The sequence below is a fragment of the Adiantum capillus-veneris genome, chromosome 5, assembly GCF_014529385.1.
Source record: "Adiantum capillus-veneris isolate H3 chromosome 5, ASM1452938v2, whole genome shotgun sequence".
NCBI lineage: Eukaryota > Viridiplantae > Streptophyta > Polypodiopsida > Polypodiales > Pteridaceae > Adiantum > Adiantum capillus-veneris.
In genome coordinates this window covers 140,035,393-140,053,814 of record NC_140935.1, presented here as the reverse complement: position 1 = coordinate 140,053,814, position 18,422 = coordinate 140,035,393, and the positions used below count along the sequence as shown (strand labels likewise).

The window sequence follows — 18,422 nt, the reverse complement described above, 5'->3', positions numbered from 1 at the left end:
AGCAATTATGCTTCTAATTTCCTATTGGCTAAGCCTGGCATGAGCCAATGAGGGACCAACAAGAGGAATTACCAAGAGGGGTCGACCAAGAGAGAGGGGGGGCTGATTTTTGCAAGAATTTTCTCATGTTAAACTGATCATTTAATAAAAGGAAGTACCACGGGAGAAAAAGCTAGACTATTGGTAGGGCTAGCAGTCCAGTCTCAGTAGGAATCCAAAGGAGGGAAAATAGGGATCCAAAAAGGGACCATCTGCAAAAGATCAATGTGCATCAATGGGATTCAAAGACCCTAATGTTCAGCCCATTAAGACTTCCAAAAAGCTTAGGTTTCAAAATTAAATTAAATACTCAACACTCTTTCAAGCTCCCTTTACACAAAGGGCATAGTGGACACATGTCAATTTCCTAGCCTAGTTGCCCCCTAGGTGCATTCAAATCCTATTGGATGGCCATGGAGGTGGACCAATGAGAATTAGGCTAGAGTACATTTAGATTCATTCATTTAAAAACACTTGATAAAAAAACCAATAGAAATTAAGCTCTCTAGAAGACTATTGGATAGTCTCCCAAGGGGTCCAATGAGCATTCAACAACCCCAATGGCTTGCTTGATTCCTATTGGCCAGAAGACTAAGAGGTCCAATGAGAGATTAATCGAATAATTTAAATACCTAAAGCTCTCACAAGAGGGGAAAGGGGGACATATGTCACAAGGCTAGCACTTATGCTTACAATTTCCTATTGGCTAAGCCTGGCATGAGCCAATGAGGGGCCAGCAAGAGGAATTAGCAAGAGGGGTCGACCGAGAGAGAGAGAGAGAGAGAGAGAGAGAGAGAGAGAGAGAGAGAGAGAGAGAGAGAGAGAGAGAGAGAGAGAGAGAGAGGGCTGATTTTAGCAAGGCATTATCACACACACACTCAAAAAAACTTATGTGTGAAGTAAAGAAGACTATCCCCTTCTCAAGCTTTAATGGAAAGCTCATCATCTACTCCAAGCTTGTGAGAAGGGAGGCCTACACCAACAACTCTTGGCTTTGTGATGCAAATCCAACCAAGAGTCAAGGTTTAATGCATGCTCGTCTCCTCTACCATGCTAATTACTAAGCTTTTCTAAGCTATTAAGAGTGATTATGTGAGGAGAAATACTTCTTTCTCATAAGAATACTTCTTCTTCCTCTCGATCTACTCTCATACCCCGCTAGCTCTCACCATCTTCGAAGGTGTGTGAGGTCTTGGGTCTCAGATCGTGTGGGAATTGATGTTGTGTTTTGAAGTGTAAGCTTGGTGCTTGAAGCTTCCATCTTCATTGCACCAGCAAGTTATTGAAGGAACACAAAGTATTGTAGTGTAAAATGTCTCCCTTGATGGAGGAAACCTATAATACTAAGCCTTTTGGAGGGGGAACCACCGACTCCATCTAAATATGATCCTCAACTATTGTCAATATCTTAATTTCTCTCTCTTTTTGAAGTATTGTGCATGCCTATCTAGCTACGTGTTATGCTTTTGTTGCTCTCTCCATCCAAGAACTCTTGCTATGCTCATTAAGAATCTATTCTTAATGAAATTCTCACTATGTCTATGTTATTTTCCGCTACACACAAGTTACTAGACCATTAAATGTTACAGAGGGAATCCTGTTAGGCAATTCTTTAGTGGATATGTATGTCAAATACAATGCTCTAGTGAAGTCAACACAAACCCTTGATGATGAAAGATTGAGCTTTTAAAATTGACATTTCTTCTTTGCTCAAAGATCATATTCCAACATGGATGCACATCGGCATATCCATGATATCTCCTATCACAAGCTCGTGGTTGATCCAGAACAGAGTTACTAGCATTGATGGCTTAGAGGGGATAATCTGGTCTTTAAAGGGCATATACAATCGGTACTTAATACAAAGGCTTGCGTACAAACAAAGATGCAAAGGTCATGGGGGAGGCGATGGAGTGGAGGGAAGCAAAGCCTTGCGAGGGTAGGAAGGGAAGTTTTCATTCTTGAAGATTTTAGGGAATCTCTACAACTATTGAATTTAGTTTTAAATGTGCCAAATATTAGTGAACGCCCAATCATTTTCAATTTGGAATTTTGTAGAATCTAAACAGATGTCATAGTCTCATCTTGGAGTAAGGCTAGAAAAATACATTTTTTCTAGCCAGTAAAAATAAGGGCAAACTTGAAATTCTCTCGAGTTTTAGGTTAAAATTTGAAGCTTTTGTCGGTTATAACACTAAAACTTGTGTAAATTTCTTGGTTTTCTTAAATGCAATCTCAAAATCTAACCGGGATTTTACAATCTCCCCCCATTCAAATACACTCAACCTAGGTGGTTTTCTAACACTGGCCTTGAGATGCGAGAGAAGAGGATAGGCAGCCCAAGTGGAGGCCATGCCTCTCTTTGTATTTTCACTCCCTCTTTCCATTTTCACGTGAGCCTATTGTAGGGGTGTGTGTGTGCGTAGAGAGAGAGCCTGTCCTAGTAGGAGTCTATTTTCTCTCCATCTTTGCATTTGCAAATGAACCTGTTGTAGCTCTCTCTCTCTCTCTCTCTCTCTCTCTCTCTCTCTCTCTCTCTCTCTCTCTCTCTCTCTCTCTCTCTCTCTCTCTCTCTCTCTCTCTCTCTCTCTCTCTCTCTCTCTCGCTACAAGAGTGGTCCCTCAAATTGTCTTTACTTGCACATGGCTACATGTGTACTACATAGAGTGTGTGTGTGAAAGCTTCTATTTTGCAATGAATTTTAGAGGCGCCAAGTATATAAGTATTTTGTTTGAACCTTAGAAAACCTAAAAGTAGTGTAGATATTCTACAGGCTCCACCCAGTGCCAGGACAGTCTGAAAAAAAAGGGAAGGGGTTGGAGCCTCCCCATCATCCACATGTGCATGATGGAGGAGCTCCCACCCCCCCCCCACCCCCGCCCCCTTTTTTGGTATGTGCCTCACCAAAAAATACGTTCTGTTGACTTGAGAAAAACTTGCTTTGCTACAACAACATTGCATGTTGGGTCAGCAACTGATGAATTGCATGGGCATGATCCCGACGTATTTATCTTTATTTTCAACTCTCACCACAAGCATGGGAGTTGTCACGCCAAGTATCAGCAAGCAATGCTTATCTTCATTTGCAACTCTCACAACAAGCATGGGAGCTGTCATGCCAAACATCTCCAACACACAGCTTGCTTCTTGCTAAGATTTCTTTGGTCTGCTAGAGTCCTGCTCCATGATCCATAGCCAGCTTGCCCTTTTGGTTTCACTAGATCTCAAGGTGAAATGATAGCTCTTCTCAGCAAGCAGCAAGCTGCTATCATGAGGGTACTAAGTGCCCGACTCTTGTGGAGCTTGTTGGTCATCTGCATGCACGCGAATGACTAGGATGCTTTTGATCAATAAACCATATATTAAGGAGGCCTTTTAACTCCCATTTTCAATAGAGGGACATGTTATCCCCAATATAATGGGTATGGGTTGTACCTCCGGATGTCAAATAGTCAGTGCTATTGATGTATATTGTGAAGCTTAGTTTCCCGTAAGTTGAGCCGGCAAGGTTTGACGGTAGGCAGCTTTTCGTAGGCTCAGTCTAAAAAACGGGCTCTGAAGTCCAGTTGGCATCCACGCAAGCACAGTCAAAGCGCGTAGCATTGCCTGTAGCATGGCAAACAAAATCTGCACGCATACAGCTGCATCGCATCAACACCTCGAGCGCCTTTTTAGTTGCAAAGCTGGTGCCGCTTCATTTGTTGGCATATTCTTGAAGGTGCAGCGTTGCCAGGCTCCATCAATTAAACTTCATGTGCCATCTACATTATTAATATTAATATTGGGTCCTCCAAAGGTCTCCAACTTGGCGCTTTCCATCTCTCTCTCTCTCTCTCTCTCTCTCTCTCTCTCTCTCTCTCTCTCTCTCTCTCTCTCTCTCTCTCTCTCTCTCTCTCTCTCTCTCTCTCTCTCTCAAAAGATATGGAACACTTTACACATTGACACACACACACACATATGAAACACATTCACTCTCATACACATTCAGCCTCTCTCACTTTCGGTGGTTCATGGGCTCACCATCACACAAAGAGATTTCTCTCTCTCTCTCTCTCTCTCTCTCTCTCTCTCTCTCTCTCTCTCTCTCTCTCTCTCTCTCTCTCTCTCTCTCTCTCTCAAAAGATATGGAACACTTTACACATTGACACACACACACACATATGAAACACATTCACTCTCATACACATTCAGCCTCTCTCACTTTCGGTGGTTCATGGGATCACCATCACACAAAGAGATTTCTCTCTCTCTCTCTCTCTCTCTCTCTCTCTCTCTCTCTCTCTCTCTCTCTCTCTCTCTCTCTCTCTCTCTCTCTCTCTCTCTCTCTCTCTCTCTCACACACACACACACACACACACACACACACACACACACAAAAGAAAAAATTCACAATGTTGATCAAGGGAGTAGACAATCCTCTCTCTCTCTCTCTCTCTCTCTCTCTCTCTCTCTCTCTCTCTCTCTCTCTCTCTCTCTCTCTCTCTCTCTCTCTCTCTCTCTCTCTCTCTCACACACACACACACACACACACACACACACACACAAAAATTCACAATGTTGATCAAGGGAGTAGACAATCTGTGCTCTCTCTCTCTCTCTCTCTCTCTCTCTCTCTCTCTCTCTCTCTCTCTCTCTCTCTCTCTCTCTCTCTCTCTCACACACACACACACACACACACACAAAAGAAAAAATTCACAATGTTGATCAAGGGAGTAGACAATCTGCTCTCTCTCTCTCTCTCTCTCTCTCTCTCTCTCTCTCTCTCTCTCTCTCTCTCTCTCTCTCTCTCTCTCTCTCTCTCTCTCTCTCTCTCTCTCTCTCGCCTCTCCGCATTCCTACTATGACTTCGTTCATGTGAATTGCAAGTGCTAATTTCCTCCCTTGCAACCTCTCAATTCACGATGAATCTACAAATTCCTAACCCCAATATCTTCAATTCTTCATCACTACAATGGTTGCATATATACAACAAGAAATCCAAGTATCGAATAATGCATGAAGCTCAAATTCCGTGGTTTCAAGTGAATGACTTCATAACTGGCAAGGCAAAGTCTGAGAATTTTCCTACATCTTTCAAGATTAAAACGCACGATAGGCGAACATCGAAACAACTTAAACGCATCACTATTGACACATGGATTGAGCGAAAAGTGTATCTCCAACTTTAATCAGTTGTTATGTTGGGTAATTGCAATGCAATTAGGAATTTTGTGTTCTTCATACCAGGTTTTGGTGTGCATTTGGACCAAAGACATCATCTACATCATCTCATACACAATATTGTGTGATACAAGGAGATGGTGCACCATTTGAAGATGGTAATCAAGCATCCCCACAGGGCGCATCAAGCGGCAAGAAGAAGAGGCATCCACCTCTTAATAAAGGCATGCTTTTACAAGGTTGTCAATGTCACTTCCAAGCTAAGCGATTGGAAAACGAGCCAGATGTGGGCATCATTTCATACATCCATCCCTATCACACGAATAGGGATGATGAGGTGTGCTATGGTTCTTCTCATGATGATGATTCTTCAAAGTTCTCTCCTTGGATATCTATGCACAAGAAAGTTTGGGTTGCGAACATGTTGTTTCATGGACTCTCAACTCAACAAGTTATGGAAAAGCACATTCAAGCATTGCACACTCAAACGACCAAGGATCATGCGTACTCCATGGTTAGGGACGATTTAAAAGATTTCCTAAATATCAGCCAAAAGCTCTCCATTGATGAATATCAATGGCACGACAGTGATGCTGAGAGTGTCAGGAGATGGTGCATGGAGAACAAGGGGAATATTTTTGTATACCAACAATTAGGATGACAAGAACTCCTTGGACTTTGTGTTTGGAATACAAACTCCATGGCAAAGAGAGATGTGTTCCAAACACAGCAATGCAAATCTCCTTGCAATGGATACAACCTTCAGCACCAATAAATACAAGGTAGGATTTCTTGTCTCTTGCATTATGTGGTTTTCCTCTCTTGCATCGGGTGGTTTTTTTCATTAAGGAAATTTATAAAGCATGCCCAAATGTGTATTACAGTTCAATCTTTACACTATCCTTGTGTTTGATAGCCATCGTAATGGTGTCCCCATTGCATGGGTCCTAACATCATCAGCCACCTTTGAAAGCACTCGAACCTGGTTGAGCTGCTTTAGGAACTCCATGCTTGACCACCACAAGTCTTGGGAGCCTGGAGCATTTATGGTTGATGATGCAGAGCAAGAGATTACTGCTCTAAGGTATAGACCTTCCAAAACTTTATGGTTTACATTGAATAACTAGGTTGAGGCATGCACTTACAAAAGTCAATGGGGTTTGTCAAGCAGAGTTGTTTTCCATCAACCCATTCTACTTTGTTTGTGGCATGTCAAGCAATGTTGGCTAAAACATCTTATTAGAAAGGTCAAGGATTGGCCAAAAAGAGCAGAGATGTTTAGGGCTTTGGGGGCCGTTATGGATATGCAAGGTGCATGTACAAGGGAGGAGGTCACCAAGGAGGAGGCAAAGTTGATGCTCGAGTCCTTCTACAATAAATATAGCCAAGAAATTGAATTCATCATGTAACTAAAGACCTATTGGGAGCCCAAGATAGGTGAGACAATGTCATCACAAATATCTCATGTATCCCTATCCTTATGCCAATTTCTCTTAACCTTTTTTTTCCTTATGGCACAGAAATGTGGGTGCGGGCAACATGCACTTTTCCTCATGCTGGACAAGATACGAATGTTGCCATCGAGGCATATCATGACCAACTAAAGTCTAAGTTCCTTGGTGCCACAAAAAGGCTCTTGGCTTGGCGTGTAGATTGGATTTTGCACAAGCTCACCACTAGTTGCTTGGCTCACTATTGGTTCATTCAGCAATTGAAGGATAATGGATTCATGTGCAACAATTCCATAGAGGTGGTTGTTGAGAACTCCTACCAACGAGAACTTCAAATTCTTGATGGGCATGTCACCTTCGTGGATTCCTCCAAGGGGGTGGCTTTGATGGAAAGTGTTTCATCCCCTAGCCAAGGGTACACGGTATTCAACGCCGATTGTGAATGGGCATGTTGCACTTGTAAGTGGGCTAAGCAAGGGAATATATGCAAGCATCAAATTAAGGTCATGCTAATGAGAGGAGACACCCAAGCCTCACTTGTGAAGCAATGCATGAACATGTTTGAAGCATGGCAATTAGGCATGCAACCAAGAGGAAGAATGGAGGCCCACACAAAAGCGTTCTCTAGTGGGGAGTCTCCTCCTACCAGCATGGGCTTACCCATTTAGGAAGGGGGGCATGAACATGTTGATTCTTTGACATCAAAGGTGAGCATTCAACTACTCCGGAAAATCTTTGATGAATTGTTAGTGATTGAGGGAGGAGACAAAGAACTCATTAAGGAAGCATGTGATAGACTAAGACGCAAATTGGCCCATGTGAACTTGATGAAGGCACAGCATGACATGGCAGCTTTTTCCACTATGGAGGATGGCTTTGGAAATACCCTAAAGAGGGCAAAGCCATTCATTGAGAAAAGATTTTCTAAAAGAAAGAAAGAGAGGGGTGTGCATCCCTTTACCAGGCCTGAGAAACAGCACAGAGTGTCCATGCAAGCTAAATTGGATAAGAAAGCCAAAACGGCAACCCCGATGTGTTGTAACATTCCATTGTATCATTCTTGTGGTAATGCTTAATATGTGACTTTTGCTCATGCAAGCTATTTGTGGAGAGAGAGAGAGAGAGAGAGAGAGAGAGAGAGAGAGAGAGTGTATGGGTGTGGGCAAATTTTTCTCATGCAAGCTGTGTATGTGTGTACGTGTGTGTGTGTGTGTGTGTGTGTGTGTGTGTGTGTGTGTGTGAGAGAGAGAGAGAGAGAGAGAGAGAGAGAGAGAGACTTAATTGTGGGTGTGGGCGACTTTTGCTCATGCAAGTTGTCTGTGTGTGTGTGTGTGTGTGTGTGTGTGTGTGTGTGTGTGTGTGTGTGTGTGTGTGTGTGTGTGTGTGTGTGTGCGCACATGCGTGCATGTGTGTGTCTGTGTGTGTGTGTGTGTGTGTGTGTGTGTGTGCGCACATGCGTGCGTGTGTGTGTGTCTGTGTGTGTGTGTGTGTGTGTGTGTGTGTGTGTGTGAGAGAGAGAGAGAGAGAGAGAGAGAGAGAGAGAGAGAGAGAGACTTAAGTATGGGTGAGGGAGAGTTTATAGTGAGGGAGAGGGAGTGAGTGCTCATATATGTGTATCACAGAGTCATGAATTAACAAAGGAAACATTTGTCTTTTGCCCATGGCAAATAAAAGGAATCCCACATAGCTTTAATACAAAGCAACATTAAACTCCACATGTATTCAATCTTGTAGATCGTTGGGTAGCAACAAGATCGTTCTTTGACACTTTTTTACGAGGCCTTTTACCCTTGCTAGGGCCCGCCACGACATGGTCAACAATGATAGGACCTTCTTCCTCAGCATCAATGGAGTTGTCCACCATTTCAGCTACTTGTACTATGTTTTCTTCCAATGCGTTCATGTCGGCCGCTACCTCGTGAAGCACATCTTCAGGAATGTGAGGCCCTCCTTCATGTCTTTGTACATGAGGAGGGGTGACCAAATCAACTGCAACCACCGATCATAACGATTAAAGAAATGTGTAAAGCACAACATACATACAAGAAGATGCTTGAGTAAGATTCTTTATGTTACCTTCATCGAGTGGTTGTTCTTCTCTCTTCCCTTTCTTGCACTCCATGTAACCGGCGATGAAGACATGGGCTAGCTTGGAGTTGTGTGGACGGGATGGGTTGAAAGATCACAATGCACACTTTGCTGAGTCTATGCCCTTATTATCCCCACCCGTAGTATGTTTCTGAGCAAGGCGTTGGTCGGGGATTTCCACACTGAGTCCATGCTCTTTTGAGAAGTGGCGTACCATACGCTTTCTGCCTACAATGCCTGCTCGTAGGTCCTGACATGCCACAAGTTTGCATTAGAATATCTTTCAATTTAAGGCTGAATAAACAAGCTCCTTGTACTACATCAATTAAACATCCCATGCCATGAGTAAACCTTTCACATGTATGAACCTTGCCCCATGAATAAACACACAAGGCTATATATGAACATACACGTGCTTAGACCAGGCATATATTACGAACATGCATATTTGAATAAACCTACATATGCAGGTACAAGGTTGTTCTTGCATGGGCATGCACGATGATTATGCATATTTAAACATGTTTATGCTTGTATATATTAGACCTAAAATTGCTTAAACATACATATGCATAGACACACATGCATAAATATACGTGTGCTCATACCCATGCATAATTATGAACGTGTATATTTGAATAAACCTACACATGCATGTGCAAGGTTGTTCTTGCATGGGTATGCGCGATGATTATGTGTATTTACACATGTTTATGCTTGTGTATATTAGACCTAAAAGTGCTTAAATGTACATGTGCAAGGTACAAACACATGCATAAACATACACGTGCATGGGCATAGACATACACGTGCATGAACATACACATGCATAGACCCATGCATACATTATGAACGTGCATATTTGAATAAACCTACACATGCATGTGCAAGGTTTTTCTTGCATGGGTATGCACGATGATTATGCATACATAAACATGTTTATGCTAGTTGTGTATATTAGACCTAAAATTGCTTAAACGTACATGGACATAGACATACATAAACATGTTTATGCTAGTTGTGTATATTAGACCTAAAATTGCTTAAACGTACATGGACATAGACATACACATACATAAACATACATATGCATAGACCCATGCATACATTACAAACGTGCATATTTGAATAAACCTACACATGCATGTGCAAGGCTGTTCTTGCATGGGTATGCACGATGATTATGCATATTTAAACATGTTTATGCTTGTGTATATAAGACCTAAAATTGCTTAAATGTACATGGACATAGACATACACATGCATAATATACACGTGCGCATACCCATGCATACATTATGAACGTGCATATTTGAATAAACCTACACATGCATGTGCAAGGTTGTTCTTGCATGGGTATGCGCGATGATTATGCGTATTTAAACATGTTTATAATTGTGTATATTAGACCCAAAAGTGCTTAAACGTACATGTGCAAGATACAAACACATGCATAGACCCATGCATGCATTATGAACGTGGATATTTGAATAAACCTACACATGCAGGTGCAAGGTTGTTCTTGCATGTGTATGCACGATGATTAGACATATTTGAACATGTTTATGTTTGTGTATATTAAACCTAAAAATGCTTAAACGTACATGGGCATAGACATTAAACATACACGTGCATAGACACATGTATACATTACGAACATGCATATTTGAATAAACCTACACATTTGTTTGCAAGGTTGATGCATATTAATGCACACAATATGTGTGAAGTTTATGCATGTGTATGTTTGTGCATATGTATGTTTAAGCATGAGTATGGGTGTACGTATGTGGGTGTTTATGCATTTGCACAACCCTAAACCGTTTGCAAACATGGTCACACAAAGTAAAGCTTAAATGTAATGCATAATCTTAGTGTTGTCTTTACTCAAACATTGTATTTGATTCACAAATTCAAATTGTTTCGTCTCACACTTCAAACTTGCCGGAGGAAGACGTTATGAGATCATTTCATTTCATCCCTTTGCACAATTTTTCCTTTTGGATAATGTTAAAGATCATTTCATTTTATCACACAAGCCACTTAGACCTTTGAAGACATTAACAAATCATTTAATTTAAACTCTCTAACTCTCACAAAATTGTGCCTTTTGGAAACGTTAACATATCATTTCATTTCATCACACAAGCCACTTTGACCTTTGAAGACGTTAACAAATCATTTCATTTCAACTCACACACATACACACTCGGACATTGTATCTCATTCAACAATTTGTAATTTTTTAAACTAACAAATCACTTAGGCCTGTTGAAGACGTTTACGTTGTACTCTCTCTCTCTCACACACACACACATACACATCCATATGCACACAAACCATTTCCTCCTCAATTCACTCTCATACCTCATGGGTCTTGTAATGCATAGGAGAGACTAGAGCCTCGAATCCACCTCCTAACCTCTCACTATATAGGCCAAGCTCCTAGCCCTTTGCCCTAGCTGGATTCCCTTTGCACATTGCCTAGTCCGGGCCGTCCATGACTCCCTGACCTTGCCCTCAGTCTTGACATTACTCCTCCTCTTAAGGAAGAGTTTTCGTCCTCGAAAACAAAAGTGGGAAACTTCTTCTTAAAAACACTAATGTTTTTTCAAGTGGCACCTTCCTCAAGTCGATCTTTTCACTTGATTAAAGCTTGTCAACGTTTCTCATCAACGTACTTTTTATACCGATCCTGCGCTTGTCGGACATTTTGACGAGCAAGTTTCAACATATCCATGTGGTCTTGGAGAAAATCCTTAACATGTTGGAGTTTTTCGGTTGCCAACCCGACCGTGACAGGTGACCTAAGTTGAAAACCATACATGAGCATGAAAGGACTAAATCCAATCGTGACATGCTTAGCACTATTGTATGCAAACTCAAGAAGAGGTAAATATTCTTCCTAGTCTCACTGTTTCTTGCTAACGTATGTGCGTAGCATATCCTCTAGCACTTGGTTAACTAGTTCAGTTTGACCATCCGTTTCTGGATGATCGGTTGTACTGATATTTAGTTGTGTACCCAATCATTTAAACATAGCCCTCCAAAAATGACTATTAAACTTGGGATCACGATCACTGACAATGTTACTTGGCAAACCATACAACTTGTATAAGTTGCCCACAAATAACTTGGCTAATTCTGGACTCTTAATCGTTGATTTGGTTGGAATAAAATTACATAGTTTAGTCAACCGGTCTACGACCACCCATACCGAGTCATGAACTCGTACAGTGGTTGGTAAACCCACAATAAAATCCATAGAGATACTTTTCCATTTACCATTGGGAATCTCCAAAGGATGTAAGAGTCCTCCTACTTTCAGGCGCTCTGCTTTGTTAACCTGATATTTTTGGCAGTACAAGACATAATCTTGAACAAATCCATGTAAACCTGGCCAATAAAATTATCGTCGTACGAGAGCATAAGTCTTCCTAATACCCGAGTGCCTTACACTTGGACTATCGTGACATTCATAAAGAATTTGGCATCGGATGTCTGTGTCCGTCGGTACACAAACTCTCCTCTTATGGAGTAGATACCCATTGTCGATGGTGAAATGCTTCCATCGTATAGCTCATCACTCGACAGAGGAGAACTATGTGTGGAGGTTAACGCTACACTGCCATCATTGGAGTAAGAAGGATCCCTCATCTGTACATGGCTCCATACTTTGGAATATGCGTCATCTTGCTCATATTTGCCCTTTAGAGAATCCAAAAATTCACTACGAAGTTTCGTGAACAAGAGAGAATTGATCTCTGACATACGACTAAGAGCGTCAGCCACCACATTGTATCGTCCTTTACGATACCCGAGCTTGGCGTCATATTCCTAAAGAATCTCAGCCCACCTGGCTTTTCGACCCTTCAAATCGGTTTGTTGTGTAAACCATTTAATGCTTTCATGGTCAAACACAATCTCAAACTGAGCACCATACAAATAATGTCTCTAATGCTTTCATGGTCAAACACAATCTCAAACTGAGCACCATACAAATAATGTCTCCATGTTTTCAAGGCAGACACTATTGTATAGAGTTCGCGTTCATAAGCAGAGTAGTTATGCTATGCTGCATCAAGCTTCTTGCTTTCAAATGCAATTGGTCATCCATCTTATAACAAGACTGCTCCAATAGCACGGTCACTGGTATCCATTTCCAAAACGAATGGTTTCAAAGGATCTACAATAGCTAGTATTGGAGTTGTAGCTAATGCATCCTTGAGTGTATCAAAACTATGCTATTGAGCAGGTCCCCACTGAAAAACTTTGCCTTTGCCTTTCAGTTGGTTCGTCATGGGAACGGCAATATTAGCATAGTTTTTAACGAACCTTCAATAAAAACCTACAAATCTTAAAAAATGTGTAACTCTTCCAGATTTCTAGGAGAAGGCCACCGCCGAATTGTATCCACTTTGGATTGATCCATATGTAGGTCAGTAGCTGAAATAACATGCCCAAGATAGTGAATTTCTTCCTTCAGAAAATCACACTTAGATTCCTTGGCATATAATTGATTTGTTCGTAACAATTCAAACACCTCTCTCAGATGTTGTAAGTGTTCTTCTTCAGAAGCACTGTATACTGAAACTCTTTCGTCAGAATGTGTGCTTTGACTATGGCTTCCTCAAGTGTTTTAGGGTCTTGAGTCTTGACGTGCTTCTTGAGCTCTAGCATCAGACCGTGGATAAACCCACGTACTTGCTGAAAGGGTCTAGTCCTTCCAGCTTGAGGATAACATCCCAATAGTGAGATATATATTCAAGTAATGATGGGTACTGGCGCATGGAACACGTGTCCCAAGCCATCCAATTCCGATCTGCCTCATTTGTAGGCAAGAATTCTTTGCGAAACATAGTCTCAAAAGCTGCCCAACTCTGTGGTAATCCACCACTTGTAGGCCTTGCCTTCCAGAGTTAAGCTTGTTTGCAGTGCTCTGACTGCATTCGGAGTACACCGTAAGGCGTGAATTCTATCCCACTTGCTGAGAAAGATATTCACTGCATCCTTATTGCGATCTCGGTCTTCTCCCTTAAAAGTCGGTGGTTTGGTGTTTTTCAACAACTCATCCACCTCTTTTGCAGTGAGAGTGTGCAAAGCATCGGTAGATGGACCCTGTCCATGATCAGAAGGGCCTTGCCCCTGTGTAGCAACGTGCTCATGCATGTGCGTGTCAGCACGACCCTTGGACTGCTGTTGCATAAATTGTATCACTAACGTAGATAATTTAATGACGTTTTTATTTAAAGATGCAAAATTTTCTTCCATGACTGATATGCATGTCTGAAGTGCACGAAATTCTTGAATATCAAGCAGTTCATACGCTTCGTCACCCGTCGTAGCGTCGCGGGTACTCTCCGTGAGAGCATCCGATTGCGAGCCATCACAGGCAGGATCAGGTGTTTGATGCTCAAAATCAAAAGTCATATTAATATCTAAATCCATGGCAACAACGTGCAGTGGAAGGAACAGAAGGAAAAATACCTTGAGTCGAGGAAAAATAATCTCGTAGTCGTAATTCGCACCGCAAATTGTAATTAGCCATGCTAATTACGTTGGTTGTCCAAGTTGTAATCAATCCGCAAATCCAACCGTGCGGGTACCCTGCTTGAACACGTCGTAGCCGAACCAGTTGCAATTGTTATTGCTTTAATGTAATTGACTCTATGAACACAGTCGCCAATGAATCCCTTTGAAAAATTTATCGACTTGCTAATTGTTTACACACAGCACGCAGGGTAGTATCTAATTGCCAGCCCCTTTGCCGATCACAGCCGAGTATGTGGTCACAGTGTGCAATTATCCTGGGTTCAAAACTGTGATGCGACCCTCTTGATGCGATGTGGGTACTCGCCCTTAGGTGACTTTAAGTCCTAAGGCCAAAGGCCTTAGGCATTTTGGATGTGAACACAAAGCTCACAGAGCTATGGCCGTTGAGCAGACAGCACGCAAGGCAAGCGGAGTTGAGGAGGAGCGAGGTGATGAGAACCAGGTGCCGCCCCCGTGCCGAAAGTTGCTCAACGCGCCGTGGCACTCATGTTGAGCCGACTCACGGCCGATTTGTTGCACCTTCACCCGGCGGCTCCTCCTTCCCAAGCCCCCCTGCACACGCTTTTCGACTTCGCCTTCCTCCCTTAGCAAGAGAAAGTCTCCACGGCATGCAACATGCAAAGGCTTTCTTTGGCTTAGAATCACCATGTCCTCCTTTCCCAAAAAAGCAACTTGGCTCTTGATACCAGTGTAATGCCTAGGGGAGACTAGAGCCTGGAATCCACCTCCCAACCTCCCACTATATAGGCCAAGCTCCTAGCCCTTTACCCTAGCTGGATTCCCTTTCCACATTGCCTAGTCCGGCCCTTGGCCCATTCATGACTCCCTGGCCTTTCCCTTGTCCTGACAGGTCTCCCTTCGAACGTAAAACTTGCCCAACCTACGAGCTCTCGCAATAGCATCATTTGCGTCGATGCATGACATAGCCGCTCTTCTCATGTTGCAAGAGCCGGGAGAGATAGTCGCCCGTGGTGCCTTGGGTCGGAGTGCGCGGATTGTCGATGGATTCACACATAATTGCAAGCTCAAGGAGGAACGTCTTGAGCTCTCCAGCTTTATGTAGGTTGGCATGATAGTACCGTTGATAAGAGGGAGCTTTGAGGTTGAGAGAGAGAGAGAGAGAGAGAGAGAGAGAGAGAGAGAGAGAGAGAGAGAGAGAGAGAGAGGAAGGACTCTCAAACCTGCACACGAAGGAATTCTCAGTATGAGAATGAGAGAGAGAGAGAGAGAGAGAGAGAGGGAGGGAGGAAGGGAGCGAGGGAATGAAAGCGGGCTTGAATGCCTCGACATGAAAAGGTGTGCGTTGGACCTCCCGTTTTTGCTTTTTCCACAAGCCCCATTTTTTGCTGACTGGGCTACCAACTGGACGTAGAGGCTACCAACTGGATGTAGAGTTCGTTTTTTAGACTGAGCCCTTTTCGCAGGCATCCACTGGCATAGTAGGCTAACTATGCCTAAAAAGGCATAGTCACACAACTATGCCCACCCACTACCAGTCAGTGCCATCTTTCTCTCTCCTGCTTGCGCTTTGTTGTTCCTCTCTCTACCTGCTGCTACAGACAGTCCTCGTGCTGAGCTCCTGCCAGAGGATGTCAGGGCTTAGTTTTAACTAAGCCTCGCGTGACCATGAGTCCCCACAGACACACTCATACACCGTTGATGCCAACTTTAACCATGTCAAAGTGGTTGGTTGTTGTAGGTGAGCTACAATATCAACATATGGGGAAATATCATGCGGCCTTTCTCTGCATATATTATTAGTAACCCCTACTAGCTAGCCCTATAATTACATCATGGGGTTAATTATGAGCGAGGCATTCAAGATTATATTATCTACTAACATAATATGGCGGAAGGGGGATCCCTTTACACGTGTCTCAATCTGCAACCTGAAGGCTAAAGTCCAAAATTAAAAAAAGCCACGCGATAAAGAGGGAGAGAGGGGGAGAGAGAGAGGCCGCCGAAGGCGGCCGGTCGTACTAGTTAGAATGATGGTTATCATTTCCTGTGTGCCGCGTGCCTCTTGTTAGAAGATGCTTTTGGATGCAGCCTCTCTCCGCACCAATAGAGGCCGACGACGAGACCGTACAGGACGCATATCATGATCACAGGGCCGTGAGCTTCAGCAGCGGTCGGCCCATATTGATGACATGTGCACTATGCATGAGCGAGATGATGTGGTCGGAGGAGGAGGTGGGGCAGCTGCCGCACTGTAGGCACGTCTTTCACACAACCTACATCCATGTCTAGTTCAACCATCGCCGCTCTCCCGCCACGTGCCCCCTCTGTCGCACCCATTTTCATATATGATAAAGGGCTTCCTTAATTAATGAAATAGTGTTGTTTGGTGTACCCTCCAATGAACCCTTCCATGAGGGTACCACATTTGATATGCACACTTGAAAACCCAAAATATGCAAATGACGCGTTTTGCGGACCAGCAACTTTGTGGAGCTTGTAGGTCGTCCTCGCGCGCACGGACGATCCAATAACTCTTGAGCTAACAACTTGGTCGCAGACGATCATGCATTGAAAATCTGGTAAAAGATACAAGCCCCCTTTCACATTTGGTCAAAGATACAAGCCTCCATGTGCTCCTATGTATGCTGCTGGTAGCCCACCACAGCTGGGGAGGTAGCTAGCTAGCTTCACAAGAAAAATCTCATCAGGCACTGAGGCCTTATCCCAAAACATCCAAGACATCATAGAGACTAGAAGCCTTTCCCAACATCTCCTTCCATCATTGCTACCAAAATTGTTGTGGGGTGTGTGTGTGTGTGTGTGTGTGTGTGTGTGTGTGTGTGTGTGTGTGTGTGTGTGTGTGTGTGTGTGTGTGTGTGTGTGTGTTTAAGTATGAAAATCCCCTCATAATTCAACCATACTTAGACAATTGTATTAAATAATATATTAAATAACAATACTTTAAAACAAGATATCATACAACTTAATTGACATTTCATATACAGCAATACAACATTATGTATCTAATGGATAATACAGTTATTCAGATCAAAAATTTGATCTTTGATCATTACGAATTGATATCTTAATGTTGTATCTCTGTGTGTCCACCCTTTGAAATGAGCTTCCACTACATCTACATGGAGAAGGATCTAGCTGTTACCTGCAGCCATGCAAAAACACTCAGTTAGAACTGGCTATGTTGGTGCATTTTGCAGGTGTCAACATTGGATCCATTTGTCATCCATGTCACGCATGTAGACCTAGCTTACAATTTACCCTTAGGATTGACTATTAAGTTTATATTTCAAGTAAGATAACCTCTAAATGTATATGCATGTGTATCCCAATACTCACCGAGCCCTCTTAAAAAACTACTAGTGTCGTTTACCATATATGATGCAAATACCTATGTATTTCTAGGTTAACGAAACACGTGGCAAAAATCGGACAGCACCTCATTCGTGATTTGAGTAATATTTCAAAAAACTCAGTTTATGCCATCTCCCAACGAGATCCTCCACAGGAGGTTTACGGCTTCAAGACCTAAAATATATCTTATGTTATCTATGTAAATAGGTCAATTAACAGTAAAGTATGGATGCCTAGCAAGCCCACAACCAAAAATCAATACTAGGTTAGTTAAAATTCATGATTCAATACATTTGTAAATCTGAACAGATACAATCCAAAGTCTATCCAAAAATCATTAGTATTTTGCTCATACTTGTTCCTTATGCTGAAGAAAACCAGTCGTCTACCTCTTGTATGAGACCCTCACATGAGGTTGTAGGCCCTTATAGTAAACCAAATGCTATTAGCAACCAGCTAACTTGTTGAGTATGAATAGAAAAAAACCTATTATATCTTGTTGAGTATGAGCAGAAAAAACCTATTAGCAATCAACTGACTTTTGTCTATTTATGTATATTGACGCACCTTTCTTAAAAACCTGTAACATACCATGTAATCAGAACAAGGTTAGTAATGAACTTCATCTATCTATTGAAATGGAGATAATGTATCCCATGCTAGCCCAAAAACCGAGGATCTTTTTTTGTTGCGGGAATGACATAATGAATGACTATAACACACTTTTTTTCTTTTTGTTGCTGACTGTTTTTACCCCCAAATATGTATTGCATCAAAGAAAACCAAGTCATCCCACAA

At 42.4% G+C, this 18,422-nt stretch overlaps 1 protein-coding gene and 1 pseudogene across 1 annotated transcript; one reads left to right on the top strand and one right to left on the bottom strand.

The window, feature by feature from the left end:
* Positions 1-5,216: 5,216 nt before the first annotated feature.
* LOC147458181 (uncharacterized) lies at positions 5,217-7,726 on the top strand (annotated as a pseudogene).
* Positions 7,727-8,355: 629 nt separating this feature from the next.
* Positions 8,356-15,215, bottom strand: LOC147458180 (uncharacterized). Its single transcript, XM_086511773.1, has 4 exons — positions 15,140-15,215; positions 14,862-14,866; positions 8,727-9,054; positions 8,356-8,639 (listed from the first exon to the last, which is right to left on the bottom strand). The coding sequence occupies exons 3-4, from the start codon at positions 8,770-8,772 to the stop codon at positions 8,356-8,358; spliced, it is 330 nt and encodes a 109-aa protein (XP_086367899.1). The 5' UTR covers positions 8,773-9,054; positions 14,862-14,866; positions 15,140-15,215.
* Positions 15,216-18,422: the final 3,207 nt, after the last annotated feature.